We start from the raw sequence: 23124 nt of genomic DNA, 5'->3' as shown, positions 1-23124 counted from the left end.
TTTACCCTTGTATCAGATGTGCAAACCCTAAGACAATTCGAGTAGCCACAGCAATTCCTTCATATTTAGTAACTATCGACATTTCAGAAATCGTGATTTCGAAAAGTGGCACCAACTGTGACAATTTTCTCCGTCAGAGAAAGTGTTGCATCATTACAAGACAGATTTTTTCTGCCCTGAGACTAAACAGACCCATTTTATAGTAGAGTAAAAGTAATGATGCCGTACAGCAATAGTATGACATTCGCTTTAACTGTCACTTTATTCAAATAAAACATAAGCGCATGTATGTGTGTACATTTAGGATATTTCTGCATTCGTGCATGAGGAGCGATTGTTTATCTATACTGTGTCTTCCTTTCCACGTGGTTTACTAACACCTGTACTGGAGAGTCATGTGTGTGTTGTCGTCATATTTACCATTGACAATATTGTGAAACAATAAACAAAACAATTGCTTCAAAGTACAGCTTACTGTCACACTCAGCCTCGGTTGTGCACCCGGCTCAGCAAAGCGTAATATGTATACGAGGCATTCACCAGCTGAAAAACATGAATTTACATCAAAAAGTAGCACTATTTAAAAATTGGTTTGTTTTATACACAGATAAATCCTTAAAAGTTGAATACACAGCACAGATTGTGAATGCAATAGTCATAAGAAGCAGCAGCTGAACAGTTATTGTCGACGGAGACGGTAGTTTTCGAGTTATTGAAGAAAAACGTACAGGAGAGCCCTTAGAATGCACTCCCACTCCCACACTCAGCCCCCACCAGTGCACTGTTCATGGCACTCTCCCCCACCACTGTTCAAAACTTTGGGACTGTAGGGCTTACTTCCACATCCGACCTTTTTGGTCTTCACTGACTGGCCTGTTTAGCCGAACACTCACAAGTTGTAAAACTGATGTTCGTATAAATTTTAACTGAAAATGTAGTGAATTTTAACAGTATAACAAAACAGTTACATCGTTGTATCCGCCAGCCCTCCTGATGGTGAAACTACTGTTTTTGTAAAGGTCGAATTGTATTTCTAAGCGTAGCACTCACAGAAACCGTTTCCCTTCCATTACACTCACGGGCATGTGTAAATCAATAATGTTAACTAAATAGCCGACTATGCTGGTGGCGTAATAGTGCAGTCAATAAAGACAAAAAAAAAAGATCGAATATCGGGAATAGTTCCATAGTCGGAAATTTTTTCACAGTGGTGGGAGAGAATACCATGAACAACATACTACAAATCGTGATTTCTCGTAAATGAGTGTGGGTATGGAGGTGCGTTTCAAGGTCAGTTCTGTACGTTTTTCTTCTTAAAACAGGCCATGTTCATTTTTTCTGTAGGACTAATAGTTCTCGCATAGCGAGCGAGATAGAATAAAAATCTCGCTTGTGGTTTTTGAAGGCCCGCTCCTGTATATGCATGAACTGCATCTTTAATTTGACTGAAAGTGCTAGGCGTATATAAGCAACTCTGCGGAAACTACATTGTCTTCACAGTAACCATAACAACTCGTGACTTGCTATGACCTATGAGCGCACTACTGTATTAGTCAAAAACTGGTTATGGGACAAAATCTAATGTCTCCAAATTCGGTGGTGTATTTAGTTTTTTTCTGCTGTAGCATCGACAACAGATAACTCATTCAGTGCGTTTTGAACTTGAAGATGTGCCCAGCAGCGAAAGACGGCCATTCCTAAGCGTCAGATGAGGGAGTTATCCACCTCTCGCTGCTAGCATAAGGAATGTGAGAATAGTCAATCCCTTGAGAACTTTTACGTGAAACATCCCCTTTAGCATTAATATCGAAGTTAATAAACGTTTTTGGAAGACAGTCTCCTACACACACACTGGGGAAACTATTTAATGACATTAAATTCAATTTAAGATTCTTTACATTTTGTAAAAATTCGTAGGTTATGTAGTATCTTAATGAAAGTACCTGGATGTGGCTGACTGTGTTACATCACGTTGAATTGCACGCTGAAATATAACTAGTCGGCACCTGGAACTTACAAAAATATCCGCGCCAACATGTCATCACCGGTTTCGTTCAGATTTCCTGTTACTTCTTTTATAAAAATACTAATAAATACAATTATTGACAATTATTTCGGCTTCTCTACAGTGTAAGTAAAGCTAAAAATGAAAATAAAAAAGAAAATTTTCCGCATAAAGAGTCGAACACGCTAACCACTGCCTGGAAACTAACATAAATGGCTTATGCCTCGCCCGATCCGCGCCAGAGACACTGTTTTATCTAAAGACTTGGCCATCTGGAGCTCCGACTTCTATGACTTCATTTATGGGCAAGCTTTACATACACCATAAATTTGAACGAAGTCGGTGATGACGGGTAGACGCGGTGCCCTTGTTAGTGGAGTCAGACACGCGAGAACATTCTAACAAACTGAGCCGATTTAATGTCATTTTGATGGGAGATTATTACTGCATGACCAGAGTTGGTCACGTATACCACAAAAAAACTGCAGGAGATAAGCGAAAAGAAAAAAAGAAATCGGACTTCTGTTTGATGATCACCCACCACTGTCCAAAATGCCACTATGATGATACATTCAGTGATCACAATTAAACCGCTACCTTGGGTACCAAAAGGCTGAAGGTCACGAAGTCAGGAATGAGATTACTTTGAGGCTACTCCTGAGTCAAGAGCCTCAAGAATGAAACAGATTCCGTAGCAAAGATGCACCTTGTTACATAGCTGTGCGGCATTAAGTTAACCCATGCCACGCAGTTGGCTGTGCGGTAGCTCTTGTATTACGTTCTGCTGTCAGACTGTGCCACAAAATAAACAACTTTCGATGCTTCGCCGCAGAGACGTGTGGGACTAACCGAGACGAAGGTGGCCCTGCTGATGGGGTATAGCTTGCCCGCGGTGACCACCAGCGGCTTCTGCGCGCGACACATGACGATGCGGAGAGCTCGCTTGAAACGCGGGCTGCCCTCGTACCACGAGCAGTCGTACGCCGCCTCCGACACCGCAGCCCCCTGCAACACACGGTGGTGGCACCTGCTCAGCTCCACAACCTGCTTTCATTAGGGATCATAATGAAAAAAAGGGACATGTCGTAAGTTATAGTACTAGACGGACACGAAGAGGGCAAAAACTCTAAGGGAAGCCACAGAATTAACCATATCTACTCTGAAATGAGTTGGCTCAGGAGGGGAAAGCGCTCATAAGACTGATGACCGAAAAGTATATGGATGGCTCTTTGTAAATGGGGATGGTGTATTTGTCGCACTAAAAAATGAAACATATTGACCACGATAAAACTTGAGACTGCTTGCACAGTTTCATCATTATGACAGTGACGTCCTCGGCAACGAACGCATTTCTCCCAACGGCAGAATACTGTCACTGTAGAATATTTCAGTTTGTTGACGGGGCCACAACCTCACCTGTACTTGCCCTGTTTCATCGCTATCAAAGTGGAATCCTAGAAGGTGTTGTTTAAGTTATGGAAACAGAGGAAAATCGGATGGGGCCAGGTCGGGATTATAAGGAGGATGATCATTGACAGTGAAACCCAAGGCGTCGGACTGTTGCAGATGTCGTGGCGCTGTTTTGTGATCTGACATTGTCATGCTGAAAGGCTGAAAGAGAGGGACCCTTCGAATTCGAAACTCGATTGCACCACGCTATTCGTCACACGCTGACGTAGTTACGATACATACCGCCATTTTACACGCTACGATATGGTGCCTTCTAGCGGCAGAGGTCTGCAAATATGTAGACATGAAGAACAATGAGGTAGAATGTTAATATCGTTTGTTTTATTGAAAAAGCTTTAACAGTTTCACATAAAAATTCGGAGCCATTACTTTTCGGCACGCTCTCGTACATAACCGTCAACTGACAATACAGACTAAAATGACATGGTATCAATTGTTCTTACAAGGGAACCTCCCCATCGCACCCCCCTCAGATTTAGTTATAAGTTGGCACAGTGGATAGGCCTTGATAAACTGAACACAGATCAACTGAGAAAACAGGAAGAAGTTGTGTGGAACTGTGAAAAAATAAGCAAAATATACAAACTGAGTCGTCCATGGGCTACATAAGCAATATAATGGAGAACGGGAGCTTAGGAGCGCCGTGGTCCCGTGGTAGCGTGAGCAGCTGCTGAATGAAAGGTCCCTAGTTCAAGTCTTCCCTCGACTGAAAATTTTACTTCCTCTATTTTTGCATAGTTATTATCTGTCCGTTCGTTCATTGACATCTATGTTCACTGTAATAAGTTTAGTGTCTGTGTTTTGCAACCGTGCGATTAGTAGACGAAAGGACGTGCCTCTCCAATGGGAACAGAAAACATTTGATCGCAAGCTCATAGGTCAACCGATTCCTCCACAGGAAAACACATCTGATATATTCTATACGACACTGGTGACGGCATGTGCGTCACATGACAGGAATATGTTGTCGACCCACCTAACTTGTACACTTGGCGAATGGGTAAAAAGATTTTTCTACCTTGCCCGATTTAGGTTTTCTTGTGGATGTGATAATCACTCCCAAAAAAGTGATGAAAACATAAGAGTTTGTCACATAAACTGAAAATAAAAAATTAAACTTTCCACTCGATGGAAGATTTGAACCACGGACCTTTCGTTCCGCAGTCTGCTCACGTTACCACGAGACCACAGCGTTCCGGCTTTCCCATTGTCCTTAATGTTGCCTATCTTACTTTGAACTACTCAGTTTGTATATTTTGCTTATTTTTTCACAGTTCCACACAACTTCTTCCTGTTTTCTCAATTGATCTGTGTTCAGTTTATCAAGGCCTGTCCACTGTGCCAACTTATAACTAAATCTCAGGGGGGTGCGATGGGGAGGTTCCCTTGTTAGTACTGGTTGCTTCACGCTAACAACCAATCATTTTCAGGGTCCCTGTACCCGCTACCAAAGCCAGTTCGACAACCACCTATTTTTCGGTAGGATCGCAACTCCTCAGTTTCAAGTCACATACACGAAGAGAGAGCGCTTTGTAAGAAAATTTAAGACCTTGGTATGCTCAGATGGTTCAAATGGCTCTGAGCATTATGGGAATTCACATCTGAGGTCATCAGTCCCCCAGAACTTATAACTACTTAAACCTAACTAACTTAAGGACATTACACACATCCATGCCCGAGTGAGGATTCGAACCTGCGACCGTAGTAGTCGCGCGGTTCCGGGATGAAGCGCCTAGAACCACTCGGCCACCACGGCCGGCACCTCGATATGCGGAGGTATGGTGTCCAAGAACGGTGATACGGCACATGCAGAAAGACAACACACCTAATATGCAAGTAGCACTAACAGAATACCATAGATGACGAAAGTCAGAAGTTAGCGATAGTGAATACTGACATCGTCAAGCAACAGACACAAACGGTTGATATTACCAAGTCAGTTGATACCACCTAGTCATCTGGTCATCAGTTAGTAATTAATATTGACTATATATAAAACTTCAGACTGTGCACTGCTATGATATCCCCGTCCCCCACTTACTGAAGTTTTAAATTTCTCTACACAGCGCTCTTTCGTTGCATTTATGGCTTGAAAACGACTGTGTGTGCACCTGTCAAAATATCGGCGGTAGTCCAAGATGTCTCCCAGCTGCAACCCAGTAATTTGTTACAACATTTTATGCGTAATGGAAACTCACGTTTCACGTGTTCCATGTTGCAGAACTTTCCTTACCTCTTCGAGAACGTTGTGTGCACTCCAGCAGTACAAATACACCTGGATGCCGGGTGTAGGCAGATAGGACACGCTGTTCAGGACGGAGCTGCTGTCGGGGCTCTGAAAACAGCGCACGCGTGCGTTCATCGCCAAATTTATCGTGTACCTAGCACATATTTATAGCAGTGTGTAAGCAGGAGTAATATTTTATGTGATAACATTAATTATGCACCTCATCTTCATATTATGCCTTGATTTCAGAGGGATAACACACCTCATATCTTCCGTGAACACAATAGAAACTTCACATAAGAGATAAATAAATATACAGAAAATACTGTATGAAGAAGGCAACATAAAAACACTTTGCGAATGGAATTTGTTCTATTGCTCTTTATAACTTAGAAGGAGAGGAAACGAATCATGCATCGATAGTTTTCCTTTTGCAGTGAATGACTTTGCCAACGGCCTTGCCGCAGCCGTAACACCGGTTCACGTCAGGTTATCAAAGTTAAGCCCTGTCAGAGTTGACAAACACTTGGATGGGCCACCGTTCGGGTCTGCCGAGTGCTGCCAGCAAGCGGGGTGCACTCAGTTCTTGTGAGGACAATAGAGGAGCTGCCTGACGGAGAAGCAGCGGCTCCGGTCACGAAAACTGATAGCGGCTGCGGGGGGCGTTGTGCCGACCACATGCCCCTCCGTATCCGCATCCGGTGACACCTAAGGGCTAAGGAGGACACGGCAGCCGGTCGGTATTGTTGGGCCTTCAAGGCCTGTTCGGACAGTGTTTCGTTTTTGATTAATCATTTCCGATGATAAGCAATAGTTTTTAGTTCACTGAAATGTTGTTTCACTATGCTCTATCCATGTTATCTAGAAGTTCGTACTTTCAAAACTTCAAGACAGGTAAATGTCTACTAACAAAGGTAAAATTGTTGATGCAATGGATGACTAGCAACCAGATCGAAATATGTAAGTCGCTCATGTAATGTGTTACAATTTTATCTTGATTCACGTAATAAGCAAACTAAAAGAATACAGACCGACTTAACAAAGCTTATGAGACGCTGGAACCTTTCATTTCCCAAAAATTTGCGACAACACCACAATTATAAGAATCCGTCAAGGGGAGATGTATTTAAAACAGCGGTGATGTGCAACAGGTCAAAGAAAACGCACTGTATTTCGAATTCAACTCCAAGTAGATGTTATGGTCATATTTTGTTGATGATTGAGTAGGTCACACAACAGAGATATACCTATAGGAGAAGGAATGAATTAGGTAACAAATGTTAAGGGAGAGAACGACACTGTCATCAGGTACTAGGCACTGCATAAGCAATAAGCGAACTGTGCTCAGAGAAGGATCAAAATTGGTATTGACCTATAAATCAAACCAGAGAATATGCTAAAATTTCGTCTGCATGAAGTAATTCGTTGATCTCAAAACTGTAATCTGAATATTAATGTTGATCAAATACACATTTGCGTGAAAGAAATGAAACAGATAGACGCAATGACTATTTCTTTTCTTTTGATTCATCAGACTTCTGACTGGTTTGATGCTGCCCGTCACAAATTCTTCTCCTGTGCCACTACTTTTATCTCAGAGTATCACTTGCAACCTAAGTCTTCAGTTATTTGCTGGATTCATTCCAATCTTTGTCTTCTTCCATAGAGTAAATATCTCTGGAGTGAGCATTGCGTTCTGCGCATGTTGTCAACATTAAACCAGGATTGTCACGTGCGGGACTTCGCTGCGCGTTTGTGCTTTCCGCAGCGTTTGAAGTTTGTGATATCAAGAGTTTTTGTAGTGTTTCACCGTTTGTTGATAGTGTAATAGCGATGGTGAATTACTGTTGTTGCTACGGAAGCAAAGAAAAATATGTGAAAGGGGGGATAGTAACTGTTCATGGGTACATACCATGTAGTTCTAATTATAGTTATCATATTAGTACGAGACACTGTATATGTTAAAAATTTCCAGACGCATTATAATTCCGGCTTGATTATGTAGACCTATTTTTCTACGATTTTATGACTATATAATAGATATAACGGCTCGCACAAAAGCTTACAAACAGTTGCTTCCTCTCGTAAATTTGCTAGTGGAACAGGAAAGGGAATGGTTAGTTGTTTCAGCAAATACTATCCTCCATGCATTTATGAGTGACTTTTCGATTATGTATATAGATTACTCAGTCTATTATTTATTTAACAAACTGGGAGGAAGTACGTAAAATGCATTAGATAAGTACTTCAAAGTGTCACCAGTAAGAAAAATTGTGCTTTAGGTCGCAAAAACGAGAAAATAAATACGCGCAAATAGCAGAAAAAATGACGAATTAGCAGGGATATAATCGCTAATGTGTGGCAAATTCGGTGTTTTTCGGACACTTGCAAAATTACTAGCGTACTGTCGAGTCTTTTTGCAAGACTATCACTGCAAAAATGTACATCAGGCTCTGTAATACTATAAAGTGCCGTATCATACCGAAAACTACCAAAAATCGAGTCCATCTGAACTATAACACCTATCGGAAAGAAGCAGAATGCAATATCACTTGCCTTAAAAGTTACGTAGCTCGTTTATTCCCGGTATCAAATGGATACTGTTAAAATGTCTGCGCAACATATATACATAATCCACGACACGTACCAAAAGAATCCGTCTGTACTAGGGATGTAGTGACATTCTAAATATACAGGGCGCAATACGGACAAACACACGACGTCCCGAGAACACGTGACCAGGCCGGCAATGTATGTTGACAACACAAAATCTGTTCTGCGCATGTGAATGCTCACTCCAGAGATATTTACTCTATGTCTTCTTCTATAGTTACTGCTCTCCACTGCTCCCCCTAGTACCACGGAAGTTGTTCCTCGATATCTTAAATTATGTCCTATCATTAAGTCCCTTCGACTTCTCAGTGTTTTCAATATATTCCTTTCCTCATCGATTCCTTATCTGATTACTCCAACAAATTTTCATCATTCTTCTGTAACACGACATCTCAGATGCTTCGATTCTCCTCTTGGCCAGGAATGTCCTTTTCACCATTGCTCGTCTGCTTTTAGGTCCTCCTTGCTCCGCCCATCAAGGGTTATTTTCTGCCTTGGTAGCAGAATTTCTTAACTTCATCCCCTTCGTGACCATCAGTCCTAATATTAAGTTTCTAGCTTTTCTCGCTTCTGCTACTTCTCATTACTTTATTCTTCCTTCGATTTAATCTCAATCCAAATTCTGTTCTCATTAGACTGTTCATTCCATTGAGCACATAATGTAACTCTTCTTCACTTTCACTCAGGATAGCAATGTCATCAACGAATACTACAATCAATATCCTGTCACCTTGAATTTTAATTCCGTTCTTTAACCTTACTTTTATTTACATCATTACATCATCAATGCGCTGATTAAAGAGATGGGGCGAAAGACTACATCCCTGTCTTATACCCATTTTAATCCTGGAACTTCGTTCTTGGTCGTCCACTCATATTATTTCCTCTTGGTTCTTGTACAGTCATGCTGAAAAGAATCCGAACGACCTGAATTGCATTTCGCCTGATTTGAATGCAACCCACATAACGCAGCTGTCTAGCAGGTCCTCTAAGCGCTCCTTGGTACAGTCGTTTGACTATTGAAAATGGCTCCAACAAGTCACCACTAGGAAACTCTGCTCTATATCGCAATAACTCAAGATGTAAAGTAATAACATGATACCACAAATATCAGGGAACACTTTATCACAGATAAGACTGTCCTTAAGGCTTGTAAGCTCACATTTATTGCAATAAATGACATACCTGAAATGTTACCACTCTCATTATTACGTCATTTTTACGTAGTAAGTTCGTCGTATTCATGATTTCCTCTTCGAAGTAACATACCGTACTTGTTATTTAACACAAAATGACATTAAAAACTAAGTAATTCACGAGCAGCTAGTTGGGAATATGTACGAACTTCAACTGACACGACGAACCGTCTCGTTCTGCATATGAATTCAAACCCAGGTCATGCAGACTAAGATTTCGTGACTGACGGAAACTAGAAGTCATTCATGATTGGCATACAGAGAGTGATATACCTCGATTTTAGACAGTATCAGTTAGCAAATATCAACTTTAGATTACATAACGTAAACATTTTTAACGGACGCGAATTCCTACCCAGCATCTATTGTCCCTGTTAACGAACTACGAGAGATGTTAAATATTGCTTCTTCACAAGTAACTTACTTGAAACGCCGTGAGGTAAAGCTTTGTGTTGGAAAGAGATTCGAACCCAGAAACTAATCGGATTGTTATCGAAGTTCAATCAACTGCGACATATCGGATATTCTCGGCAGTAGCTAGATGTTTTAATTGAAATGACGAGACGAAACATTATTTTTTTCCATCCCACGACTCCAGCCCAGAACCCATCTCTGTTATATTCTAGAGAAAACGAACTTTAAATTTGGGTTTGTTACATCATCAGCGACATGTGAGCATGATTGAACTAGAAATAATATGACGAAGAGTTCAGTGCTGACTGGGAATCGAACCCCACACATAGCGTTGTTAACTACACACAAAGAGACGTCAGCTACCGAATGTTTTCTCCACCACCAGCTCCGAATAACATCCTTGAACTTACAGTGATCTCTCAAATAGTTGTGTGTCTGACTGAGAGTCAAAAACGTCACATACCGTTAGTGTTGACAACCAATGAAAATGTATTAAAAATCAAAATTATTATCCACCAGCAGATAGGTGTTCTCATGCTAGAGCTTGATAATACATAATGAAAACTTAAGTGCCGGGCCAGCATTCGAACCCGTTCACGCGCAATATGTGGAGATTCTGAGGAATCTGCAGTTTTGAACTAGCAACAAATTGTAGTCGAGCTGTACTGTCACGAAGCGATCAAATTCCGCGTTAAGGGCGGTCTGAGTTGCATTCCAAGTTCAGAACCAATTTTATCGACATACAGAAGCTCAAATAAAAGATGGAATAACGGTCCTGTGACCCTACATTGCGTTTGCTTCGATATTAGAAATAGATAACTAGTATAAGAAAAGTTACTGGTGATAGAGTTCCCACATTTGGCCACTCCCGACTTTCGTGTGGTTCAACCTAACGTCTACATGGTAGAGAAGGAATATCATGTTTAATGTGAATTTCAGATCACAATGCCATTATATCTTCTTCACTTTGCGTAGCCAGAAGAGAATAGAATCTGTCTATCCCTATTAAAAATCTTCGGCAGAAGTCGGAATCGAACCCACACCATCAGCATAGGAACCCAGCATAAATCCAACGGACCACCAACTCCTCTGTCGTACAGCTCATTTTTCTATCATAACACCCATGCGGCACACTCGATGAGAATTCTGTCCCACAGGCTCCCTGTAGTGGTTTGCAGCATGTTCAGTACAATCATTTACTTGGTTGACCGTATCGCCATGAACTAGCTGCCTCGACTACCCAGTGCATACATTCGACTCTATTTTGTAATCACCGAAATAAAATCACGTAACTGCCACCTACACCGAACTGCTAACAGTGTAGGATGCAGAAATTTAAATTGGAAGTGTTCCTTTCCATTTGAGCTACTCTATTGCGCTATCTGTTTGTTGAAAACGTCCTGCAGTGAAAAAGAAAAGCTGTAACTGTCGGTCTCTCAGAAGTCTAGATCCGGCCATATGCATTATCTCTCAGCAATGTGGAATGCGCAAGTTCTGAAGGAACTGTTGTTGACTTCTGGAGGTTCTGTAGCTAGATGACAGCTAGTAGCGTCACGGTAAATGTCGCGCACTGTAGATAAAAAGTCGCAGGATCTATTACATTCGCTGCTACATTTTTTAAAACACAGTTCCGCTGTCTGCTGAAGTTACCAATTTAATGGAACTTTGAACATAATTCCCTTCACTTCTCAACTCAAAATAGCCTCATGTGGAAAAATGGGTAACTTCTGCGACATTTTGTTCTTTTCGGGTTTAATAGACGGCCCGGCAGCAGATGCATCTCGAAGCTTTTGTATTATGTATGGCGAGGCCGCATCGTGCCAAAATAGTCAGAAAACTATTTTCTACATTAACTGTCGTCTGGTAGTGGCATTTTATTCTTCTTCAAACCTTGCTTGACAGCTTTAACTCAGAACAAGTCTCGCTGAATGTAACGTTTTTATCCCTTCTGTGAAAGAGCTAAAAGCAGTCAGCTCACACATCGATAAGGAAATCGCAAGAAAATACTTTCAGCTAATAGTGCAATGGTGAAAAACTCACAATGTTGCACAAACAAATTTTGGGTCTCGAGGAATACATAACTTTATTTATGAAATGCCACAATTGCATACCTGTTGAGTATGACACAGCATACCAATTAAACACAGACCCAATAAAAATCAAAGTGAGTGGTATTTTACTAATTCGTGCCGACAGAGACACGCTTGTGCACAGATATTCAGTTTTATCAAAACAGACTTTCGTCGTAAGGTTATCGTGGGTAGTTTTATTTCATTTCTTATAATACAGTGCACAATTTTCGTAAAGTTTATTTTAGTGTTGTTAAAACAATACTAAACACGAGAGAGAAATTAATCATCAACGATATATGCGAATTCTCTGATCTCTAACAGTCTGACAATGCACATGCAGTTTATTGATTACATGCATGTAGAAAACTTGTTCTGAGTTAAAGCTGTCAAACAAGGTTTGAAGAAGAATAAAATGCCACTACCAGACGACAGTTAATGTAGAAAATAGTTTTCTGACTATTTTGGCACGATGCGGCCTCGCCATACATAATACAAAAGCTTCGAGATGCATCTGCTGCCGGGCCGTCTATTAAACCCGAAAAGAACAAAATGTCGCAGAAGTTACCCATTTTTCCACATGAGGCTATTTTGAGTTGAGAAGTGAAGGGAATTATGTTCAAAGTTCCATTAAATTGGTAACTTCAGCAGACAGCGGAACTGTGTTTTAAAAAATGTAGCAGCGAATGTAATAGATCCTGCGACTTTTTATCTACAGTGCGCGACATTTACCGTGACGCTACTAGCTGTCATCTAGCTACAGAACCTCCAGAAGTCAACAACAGTTCCTTCAGAACTTGCGCATTCCACATTGCTGAGAGATAATGCATATGGCCGGATCTAGACTTCTGAGAGACCGACAGTTACAGCTTTTCTTTTTCACTGCAGGACGTTTTCAACAAACAGATAGCGCAATAGAGTAGCTCAAATGGAAAGGAACACTTCCAATTTAAATTTCTGCATCCTACACTGTTAGCAGTTCGGTGTAGGTGGCAGTTACGTGATTTTATTTCGGTGATTACAAAATAGAGTCGAATGTATGCACTGGGTAGTCGAGGCAGCTAGTTCATGGCGATACGGTCAACCAAGTAAATGATTGTACTGAACATGCTGCAAACCACTACAGGGAGCCTGTGGGACAGAATTCTCATCGAGTGTGCCGCATGGGTGTTATGATAAAAAAATGAGCTGTAAGACAGAGGAGTTGGTGGTCCGTTGGATTTATGCTGGGTTCCTATGCTGATGGTGTGGGTTCGATTCCGACTTCTGCCGAAGATTTTTAATAGGGATAGACAGATTCTATTCTCTTCTGGCTACGCAAAGTGAAGAAGATATAATGGCATTGTGATCTGAAATTCACATTAAACATGATATTCCTTCTCTACCATGTAGACATTAGGTTGAACCACAATAAAGTCAGGAGTGGCGACATGTAGAAACTCTATCTCCAGTAACTTTTCTTATACTAGTTATCTATTTCTAATAACGAAACAAACGCTATGTAGGGTCACAGGACCGTTATTCCATCTTTTATTTGAACTTCTGTACGTCGATAAAATTGGTTCTGAACTTGGAATGCAACTCAGACCGCCCTTAACGCGGAATTTGATCGCTTCGTGACAGTACAGCTCGACTACAATTTGTTGCTAGTTCAAAACTGCAGATTCCTCAGAATCTCCACATATTGCGCGTGAACGGGTTCGAATGCTGGCCCGGCACTTAAGTTTTCATTATGTATTATCAAGCTCTAGCATGAGAACACCTATCTGCTGGTGGATAATAATTTTGATTTTTAATACATTTTCATTGGTTGTCAACACTAACGGTATGTGACGTTTTTGACTCTCAGTCAGACACACAACTATTTGAGAGATCACTGTAAGTTCAAGGATGTTATTCGGAGCTGGTGGTGGAGAAAACATTCGGTAGCTGACGTCTCTTTGTGTGTAGTTAACAACGCTATGTGTGGGGTTCGATTCCCAGTCAGCACTGAACTCTTCGTCATATTATTTCTAGTTCAATCATGCTCACATGTCGCTGATGATGTGACAAACCCATATTTAAAGTTCGTTTTCTCTAGAATATAACAGAGATGGGTTCTGGGCTGGAGTCGTGGGATGGAAAAAAATAATGTTTCGTCTCGTCATTTCAATTAAAACATCTAGCTACTGCCGAGAATATCCGATATGTCGCAGTTGATTGAACTTCGATAACAATCCGATTAGTTTCTGGGTTCGAATCTCTTTCCAACACAAAGCTTTACCTCACGGCGTTTCAAGTAAGTTACTTGTGAAGAAGCAATATTTAACATCTCTCGTAGTTCGTTAACAGGGACAATAGATGCTGGGTAGGAATTCGCGTCCGTTAAAAATGTTTACGTTATGTAATTTAAAGTTGATATTTGCTAACTGATACTGTGTAAAATCGAGGTATATCACTCTCTGTATGCCTAGTCATGAATGACTGCTATTTTCCGTCATTCACGAAATCTTAGTCTGCATGACCTGGGTTTGAATCCATATGCAGAACGAGACGGTTCGTCGTGTCAGTTGAAGTTCATACATATTCCCAACTAGCTGCTCGTGAATTACTTAGTTTTTAACGTCATTTTGTGTTAAATAACATGTACGGTATGTTACTTTGAAGAGGAAATCATGAATACGACGAACTTACTACGTAATAATGACGTAATAATGAGAGTGGTAACATTTCAGGTATGTCATTTATTGCAATAAATGTGAGCTTACAAGCCTTAAGGACAGTCTTATCTGTGATAAGGTGTTCCCTGATATTTGTGGTATCATGGTATTACTTTACATCTTGAGTTATTGCGATATAGAGCAGAGTTTCCTAGTGGTGACTTGTTGGAGCCATTTTCAATAGTCAAACGACTGTACCAAGGAGCGATTAGAGGACCTGCTAGACAGCTGCGTTATGTGGGTTGCTTGCGATTCAGGCGAAATGCAATTCAGTTCGTTCGGATACTTTTGAGCACGACTGTACATATTGTATATTACCTGTCTCTCCTTATAGCCTACCTCTACTTTTCTGAGAATTTCGAACATGTTGCCCATTTCATTTTGTTGCACACTTTCTCCAGGTCGACAAATCCTATGAACGTGTCTTCCTTCATCTTTAGTTTTACTTCCATTATGAACTGAAACGCCAGAATCACCTCTCTGGTGCCTTTACCTTTCCTGAATCCAAACCGATCGTCATCTAACACATCCTCAGTTTTCTCTCTTATTCTTCTGTATATTATTCTTGTCAGTAACTTGGATGCAAGTGCTGTTAAGCTGAGTGTGCGATAATTCTCGCACTGTATGTCAAATTAACCTAAGAAGCCTTCCTACACGTTGGGCTGGGGCCTGAAGATGGCGTAGTAAAACACTGAATCTGGTAGCCAAATAAAATAAGTTTGGAAACCAGATCACTGAAATGTGTTTAATTTGACATCCTTTATCGAACAACAGAGTCCCACAAACATATCTAAAAAGATGGTCATAAAGAGAATTCTCGCACTTGTCTGCTCTTGCAGTCTTAGGGAGTGTATGGATGATATTTTCCCAAAGTCAGATGGTATTTCGCCCGAATCATACATTCTAAACACCAACGTGAATAGTCGTTCTGTTGCCACGTCTCTCAATGGCTTTGGGAATTCTGATGTAATGTTACCTATCCCTTCTGCCTTATTTGATCTTAACTCTTCCAAGACTTTCCTGAATTCTAATACAGGTTCCCTTATCTCTTCTAAATCGACTTATGTTTCTTCTTCTATCACATCAGATAAATCTTCTCCTCGCCTCATATAGGTCTTCAATGTACTCTTTCCACCTACCTGCTCTTTCCTCTGCATTTAACAATGCAATTCTTAATGTTACCATCCTTGTTTTTAATTTCACCGAAGCTCAATTTGACTTTCCTATATGCTGAGTCAGTACTTCCGGCAGTAATTTCTTTCTGTATTTCTTCACATTTTGAGCAACTTGTATTTCTGTATTCCTTTTCCAACTGTACCTCCTCCTCTTATGATTTTTCGACAGAGCATTCGCTATTACAGTGTTAACTTTATTGGTGATTAGTTATTCTCCTCTCTCATCCCTTGTCCGAAGCCCATATTGTCCTGCAACCTTTTCTTCTACTCCCTCCGCTACAAATACATTCCAGTCCCCCACGGCTTAGACTCTCATCACGCTTTACATACTGTATTAGCCTTTCAATATTCTCATATACATTATCTACCTCTTCATCTTCAGCTTGCGACGTTGGTATGTAGACCTGAATTATTGTTTCCAGTGTAGATTTGCTGTCGATTATGATAAGAACAACCCTATCGCTGAACTGTTTACAGTAACACGCTCTCTGCCCTATATTCCTATTCATAACGAATCCTATCGCCGTTATACATTTTCTGCTGCTGTTGATATTACCCTGTACTCATCTGACTAGAAATCCTTGTCTTCTTTCCATTTCACTTCTATGATACCTATTATATCTAGATAGAGCCTCTGTATTTTCCTTTTCAGATTTTCTAGCTTCCCTACCACGCCCAAGCTTCTGACATTCCACACACTGCCTTGTAGGACGTTATTGTTTTGTTGGATATTCAGTCTTTCTATAATGGTCACGTCGCCCTTGGCAGTCCCGTATATCCGAATGGAGGACTATTCCGATATCTTTTTCCAATGGAGAGATCATCATGACACCCTTTCAATCAAACGCCACATGTCCTCTGGATTCAGGTTATGTGTCTGTAATGCAGTGGATTCTGTTGCCTTCTCTGTCCTCATGCCGCTGATCATTGCTGATTCTTCCTCCTTTTAGCGGCAGTTTCCCACTCCTAGGTCAAGAGAGTGCCCTGAACCTGTGTTCACTCCTCTGCCTTCTTTGACAAGGCCATTGGGAGAATGAGGATGACTTCTTATGGAGGAAGTCTTCAGCCGCCAATGCTGATTATCAATCAAAATTTAAGCGATGGTGGTTTTCGAACCCGGGACCGAGGACTTATATAAAGACGCTACCCCTAGTTCACGGGTACAATGACCAGAATGTCCTTTAATGAATGAATGAAGATTGGTTAAATCAATATATGTAGAATTAGAAATTATTTAAAAAAAGGAGATAGCAAGAGTGTTACTTCCGGTAAGACTTGAAATAAAAATTAGATGTCTCGTCATAATTCATCAGTCTGAGAAAATGTATGATAGTAAATATGAAGAGATAGATACGAGATACAAAAACTATACGGTGAAGCGAAAATTCGTCAGACAGACTGAATTATAATAAAAAAATTAGGAATAAGATGCTAATTGAACTGAAAACTAATTAGAGTCGTCGCTGTATCTGGATAAGTATATACGTTTTGAAGTTAGTGGAAGTTAGGTGACACTGCATCCACATTCTTAAAACATAGAAGAAGACCAGATTAGGGGAAAGAAAAAGAATAAGAATGACCTAACTACATTCTTTCGTCTGAAAACAAATGTGTTTTGTGCTCGCTTAGTTGTATGAATGAACTATCTTAAAAGTTACGCATTCTAAGGAGGAGAAATATAAACAGTGAACGTGTGCGTGACATTCGCCTGACGGTAGCTCAAGCGTATCATTATTCCAACACTGCAAGTGTGTTGGTACCGATATTAAAAGTTTCTCTGGATCTCTCATTTCCGGCATTGGTGCGGACAATATACTCCGAAGATATGCTATCGAGTATGGAGAATATTTGATAACTTCCAAGATACCATCATTAACAGGAAGTGGAATGCTCGTGTATAAATCTTGCGCTACTGATGTGCAACTGGGATGTCGTATATCTAGACGCTTGGACATATTGTCATTGTAGTTGTATGTGATAACAGAATCAAAGGAGGGGGGACGGAGAGGAAGAGGGAAGAAAAAGATGACTGTAACGACAGATGAACAACTGTTGATGCACTTTGGTGGCGTAAGACAGGGACAGTGAGAGAGAGGTTTTGAAGTGGTACCAATAAAACATTATCCCCTATAATCAGATTCTAGCTCGCATGCCAAATATGAATAGTAGAGAGATAACGAAGTGGATAGTCGTTTTCACAATTAATTAGCCGTCATCTGGACGATCATTTAAAGATGGATTTCATATGGGCCCTAGGCAGCCATCCTAGAATGATTTTCGTAATCATTACGCAGATTCGCTGCAAAATCTGTTGAATTCATGTTAGAATGTAACATGTGTGTGTGTGTGTGCGTCGGTGCACCCGTGTGTGTGTTTCTTTTCTTTTTTTTTTTTTTGGTTGGAGTGGGTCCCCTGACGTCTCAACACATGCCCCACCATCCTATTCCTGCTTATGAGTTTTCGACACATTTCTCTCCTTCACGATTCGGCTGCGAACCTCCTCATTTATTATCTGTTCGTTTCATGTAATATGCAGTAAGTTTCTTTAACACAACGTATCAAACACTTTTCCTTTCACTTCTCATCTTGTTTTGCCACAGTCCATGATTAATTTTCAGACATTTCTGTGCTTCAGTTGTACAAAGAAATTTCTTCTTATAATTAACATATTTGTTCTGTATGAGGTATGTCTTCTTTGCCTGAGCAAGATTGCTTCTTGTGTCTTCCTTGTTTCATCCATACTGCGTTATTTTGCTTTCTAGGAAACAGAATTATTTCATTTCGTCCCCTACGTGTTTCCTAGTTTCCATGAGAGCCTCATTTCAGCTGCTCCTCAAATCTTTTTTCATCTGGTTGACTCTCAGTTCATAATCTGTTAATCTGTTATTCCTTTCATGAGGTCATTTAATTCTTCCCTAGATTCACTGGAGGTACCTGTTGAGATTGTTTAACTCTGAATTTTTATCCCTTACCTGAACTTTTATTTTATTTCTATCACTGCTTTTTCGAAGTACAGGTTGAAAAATAGGGGTGAAAAACTGCGCCTTGCCTTACGCCTTCTTCCATCCATTTACTTCTCTCTTCTACTCATGCTGTTCCTTTTTGGTTCCTGCAAATGTTACCCGTCTTTTCCACCGTCTTATATCTAATTTTTGAGAATATGTAAAATGTTGTCGCACTTTATATTGCGGACACGTTGCATTTCCCGGTTTATAAAAAGAAGAAATGTTGCTGTCACAGCACATTACTGCATCTGAATGTGCTAACTACGTAAGTTGGTTCATACGTAAGTTGTATATGTAGGATTACATTGGATAAAGAGCAAGAGTAATCCTAACACTGTTCTTAGTCAGTCACTGACGGTTGGTAGACAGGACTATTAATTCATGTCTTCTGAAGAAGCTGTCCCTATGGAAATTCTCCCCCCCCCCTCCTCCCGCCCCATTGTTCGCAGCTTCTAACATAGCTGTTTTCAACAATGAAAGTAATGTGGGCATGGGGATCGCTACCATTACTACTTAAATAATGTTCACAGTTTTAATGTAAGAAAACGATTTTACATATTTGTTCATTTTCATTAAATAAGGGAAACGTACAATGATCAGCCAGAATATTATGACCACCGATCTACTGTCAATATGAACCCGTCCAGGCGACAGCAGCGTCACCTGGCGAGGAATGACTGCTAGTCAGACACACGCACTGTGCGTGCAGTATCAGTGAGTGTGCTGTCCATGTTTAGAACGGGGAAGGCGAGCGATCTGTCTGACCGTGGGCAGTTTGTGATATCTCGGAGGCTCAGCACAACGTGTCGGGTGTTCGAGGAGTGCTGCAGTGAGTGGCTTCAACACGTAACGAAACCAAGTTGAATCCACGTCCAGACGTCGTGAAGTAGGGCGATGACTCATTACAGATGTCGTAGGCTGGGCAGACCGGTGAAGCGGTGGCAGAACTAAAATCATACTTTGATGCTGGGTAGAGTAAAAGTGCGTCTGAACACACAGTGCAGCAAACATTCCTAACGATGGACCTCCGCAGTCGACAACCCATGCATATGCCAATAGTAACATCGCGACATCGGCAACTAGGTTGGAAATGGGCAGGTAACCATCGGCACTGGACATCGGCGCAGTGTCAGAGCGTTGCATGATCTGATGAAACCCGATACCTTCTTCATCATGCCAGTGGGCGGGCCGGGGGGGGGGGGGGGCGCAATTACGGCGTCCTTTGTTTTTTTAGTTATGTATTTAGCATTTAACGGTTTAACTTAATAAGTGAAAACAATCTCGCTTGATAAATAATTATATAAACCACGTTCACATGACAGTTTTTTGTACGGAAATCCGCAGAAAATTGTCCACTGAGTTATTTCTTAGATCACATCTGTTCTCCAGGACGGAGACAATCTGGCGGTGACTCCATTAAGTTGTGGCAGCACGCACGTCCCTTCATGAGCATCATCTTTCCCGACGGCAGTGGCATTTTTCAACAAGATTATGTGCAACGCCACAACGCCAGAAGTGTGATGGAGTGGGTCGAGGAAAACAGTGGAGATTTACAGTTGATATGCTGACCCCCATCTCACCAGATGTGAACACGATCGGAACACATCTGGGATGTGATTGAGATTGGCGTCAGAGTTCATTGCGCCCCCCCCCCCCCCCCCCCCCAAGGGTCCCCTCCCTGGAACTTCCGGGAATTAGGTGACTTGTGTGTGTGCATATGTGGTGACAATTACCTCGAACGAGCTAGCAAAAGCCTCATTGCTTCCACGCCAAGACGCGTCGCCTCTGTTGTCCGTACCAGAGGTGACCATACCGGCTATTAGGTAGGTGGTCGTAAAGTTCTGGTTGATCTTTGTATCTAGAGGTATGGTAAACTCACTAAGGTATGTGAATCACTAAAAATACATATGAAACTCTTAAAAATACATATGTTTGCGATGTCTGATCACAGTGTCGAGCATCTTCGTGTTATATGGACGTCCCTCGTTGGTACATCAACAGATCGTGTATCTTCAATCAGGGTTTCGTCACAGACACGTCCAAACAGAACAGCTCTTTCCCTACTGTCTGTCACGTCTCCTCGTCGACTTGCCTTACTGCAAACGACTCGCACATACACACAATTTCAAAACCATGACTTACGTCACTTGACCACCTGGTGTCATTTCTCCTTTATGCAAAACGCTCCAATGCGATCAGTATCCTCTTTCGTGTGGTGATTAACATTTTAATATTTATTTCCGGTAGATGTACGGTTCTGTGCTGCTTGACCGCAGATATAGTTTCCCGCGGTGGCGATACAAATGAGTATATTTCAGTCTCATTCTTTTTTGTACAGCTGCTGTATCTCTGGTGTACACTTGTTCAGTATAAGATGAACCCGGTAAATTTTCTATATTCAGTGTGAATGCTACGAGCCATGGGACTACGTCAGTATGATAGAAACAGTCTGCCGATAGGGATGTCACTTTATAAATGTGCATTCTCTTTCTCAGTCTCAGGAACATAGAGACGTATTAGGCTGCTACAGTTCATAGAATCACTGCGATAAGTGCGCTGAAATTCCAGTAGCTGACGCCTCACACTGCGCTGACGACAGTAATGCTGATGCATCAATCTCCGACGTAGGCAGTGAGGTATAAACCTATTAAGTAATCGTCTGACTCTCTGTTCCTGTCTTAATAACATTATCAGAAGCCAGTAGAAGATTTTATACTTTCTTGGAATGTATGTTCATATTGTTTACAAAGTGAGACTTGAGAATTTTGTGTGCAGAGTACAAAAGCACTGAAGAGAGGAGGAAGGACCATACGTCTACGTCTATGCTGATACCCTGCAAACCACCGTGAAGGCCATGGCAGAGTGGACGACCCATTGTACCAGTTACGAGTATTAAGGCTTTTTCCCGTTCCATTCACTTACGGCCCGTGAGAAGAATAACTGTTTAAATGTATCCGAGTGAGCTGTAATTAGTCTGATCTTGTTGTCACAATCCCTATGGGAGCGATATGTAGGGGGTTGTAACAAATTTCTAGAGTAATCTTTCGAAACCGGTTACTGATACTGTGTTAGTAGTTTTTGTCGGGATAGTTTAGATCTTTCTTTAAAAGTCTGCCAGTTCAGTTCTTTCAACAGGCACACGACAAGAAAAACGGAAGGGAAAGACGTTGAGAGCACGAAATAAGCGTGTTTCTTGTAATGGTCTTACGTATGATTCCAGGAAGAGGGTGACGCATGCAGCCATGACGCTCAGCATGAACTGAGTTAAGGCGATTGGGTGCATCACGCTGTCCAGGAACGACACCAGCCTGCAACAGAAGAACAAGACGTTCAATGTGGGGGCATTTCGGCTCACTTTAGATAATTTCGATAGGAGGTTTTGGGTGTAAAATCATGCTATTGTACAAAATATTCGAACATTACTGCCCCTAACACAAGTAGCCACAATTTGGATAGTAATCTTGATTAATAACCCACTGCTATGTGTATGTTAATTATCTCGCCATGACCATAATACAATAATACTAAACTAAACTCCTTCGAAACATGTCTCGGAAGACCCTAAATGTACTGACCGACCACCGTGTCATCCCCAGACGTCAAAAGTCACTGGATGTGGATATGGAAGGGCATACTACTCTCCCAGCCGGTGTCTGTTTTCATAACCGGATCCTCTGCATCTCAGTCAAGTAGCCCCTCAATTTCCCTCACAACAACTAATTCCAACCTGCTTGCCAACAGCGCTCCGCAGGCCGGACAGTCACTGGTCCAAGCGATAGCCCAACCCGACAGCCCTAAACTTCGATGATCTGAGCTGGTGTTACCACTGCGGCATATAACAACAGCGATGTAAAACGCGTCTGCTGAATGAATGACGAGGTTGAGAAGAATATCAACAGCTGTCACGTTCCACAGGTGTTTCCCCCTACTTCTTCCACCTTGTGCCTGTTTCAGTGTAGATTCTACACCATACATCTGTCATAATCTATTGTAAATATTTAATTTTTGCTCATTTCATGTTTTACAAAGCCTATCAATGATCAGTTAGCTTTTCATGGATGCTGCACCAAATTCCCGACGGTTGTTTTTGTTTTTCTTAAGTTTTACTATACATTTCTTTTCTCGTTTATTCTTTTAAACACTTTTCCATATCCTGAGTCACCTGCCCACTTCCATAGTTCCACATTTCCAATGCTTTCATACCTTCTCTATTTTTCTGACCACAGCTCTCTCATACGTTTTGTCGAGAAT

The 23124-nt window shown here is 41.2% G+C and overlaps 1 protein-coding gene across 1 annotated transcript; it reads right to left on the bottom strand.

The window, feature by feature from the left end:
* Nucleotides 1-474: 474 nt before the first annotated feature.
* On the bottom strand, nt 475-22137 carry LOC126235653 (odorant receptor Or2-like). Its single transcript, XM_049944368.1, has 4 exons — nt 22082-22137; nt 5709-5810; nt 2855-3010; nt 475-543 (listed from the first exon to the last, which is right to left on the bottom strand). The coding sequence occupies exons 1-4, from the start codon at nt 22127-22129 to the stop codon at nt 484-486; spliced, it is 366 nt and encodes a 121-aa protein (XP_049800325.1). The 5' UTR covers nt 22130-22137; the 3' UTR covers nt 475-483.
* Nucleotides 22138-23124: the final 987 nt, after the last annotated feature.

Source organism: Schistocerca nitens, chromosome 2 (genome assembly GCF_023898315.1).
Source record: "Schistocerca nitens isolate TAMUIC-IGC-003100 chromosome 2, iqSchNite1.1, whole genome shotgun sequence".
NCBI classification, from domain to species: domain Eukaryota; kingdom Metazoa; phylum Arthropoda; class Insecta; order Orthoptera; family Acrididae; genus Schistocerca; species Schistocerca nitens.
This window is presented reverse-complemented; position numbering and strand designations above follow the sequence as displayed.

Bases quoted from the DNA above. Each gene is read 5' to 3' on its own strand.
- LOC126235653 (XM_049944368.1), bottom strand. From the start codon at position 22,129: ATGCTGAGCGTCATGGCTGCATGCGTCACCCTCTTCCTGGAATCATAC. The intron at 5,811-22,081 runs GTAAGACCATTA...CGCTGTTTTCAG, and splicing joins CCCTCTTCCTGGAATCATAC to AGCCCCGACAGCAGCTCCGT. The intron at 3,011-5,708 runs GTAAGGAAAGTT...CGTGTGTTGCAG, and splicing joins CACACAACGTTCTCGAAGAG to GGGGCTGCGGTGTCGGAGGC.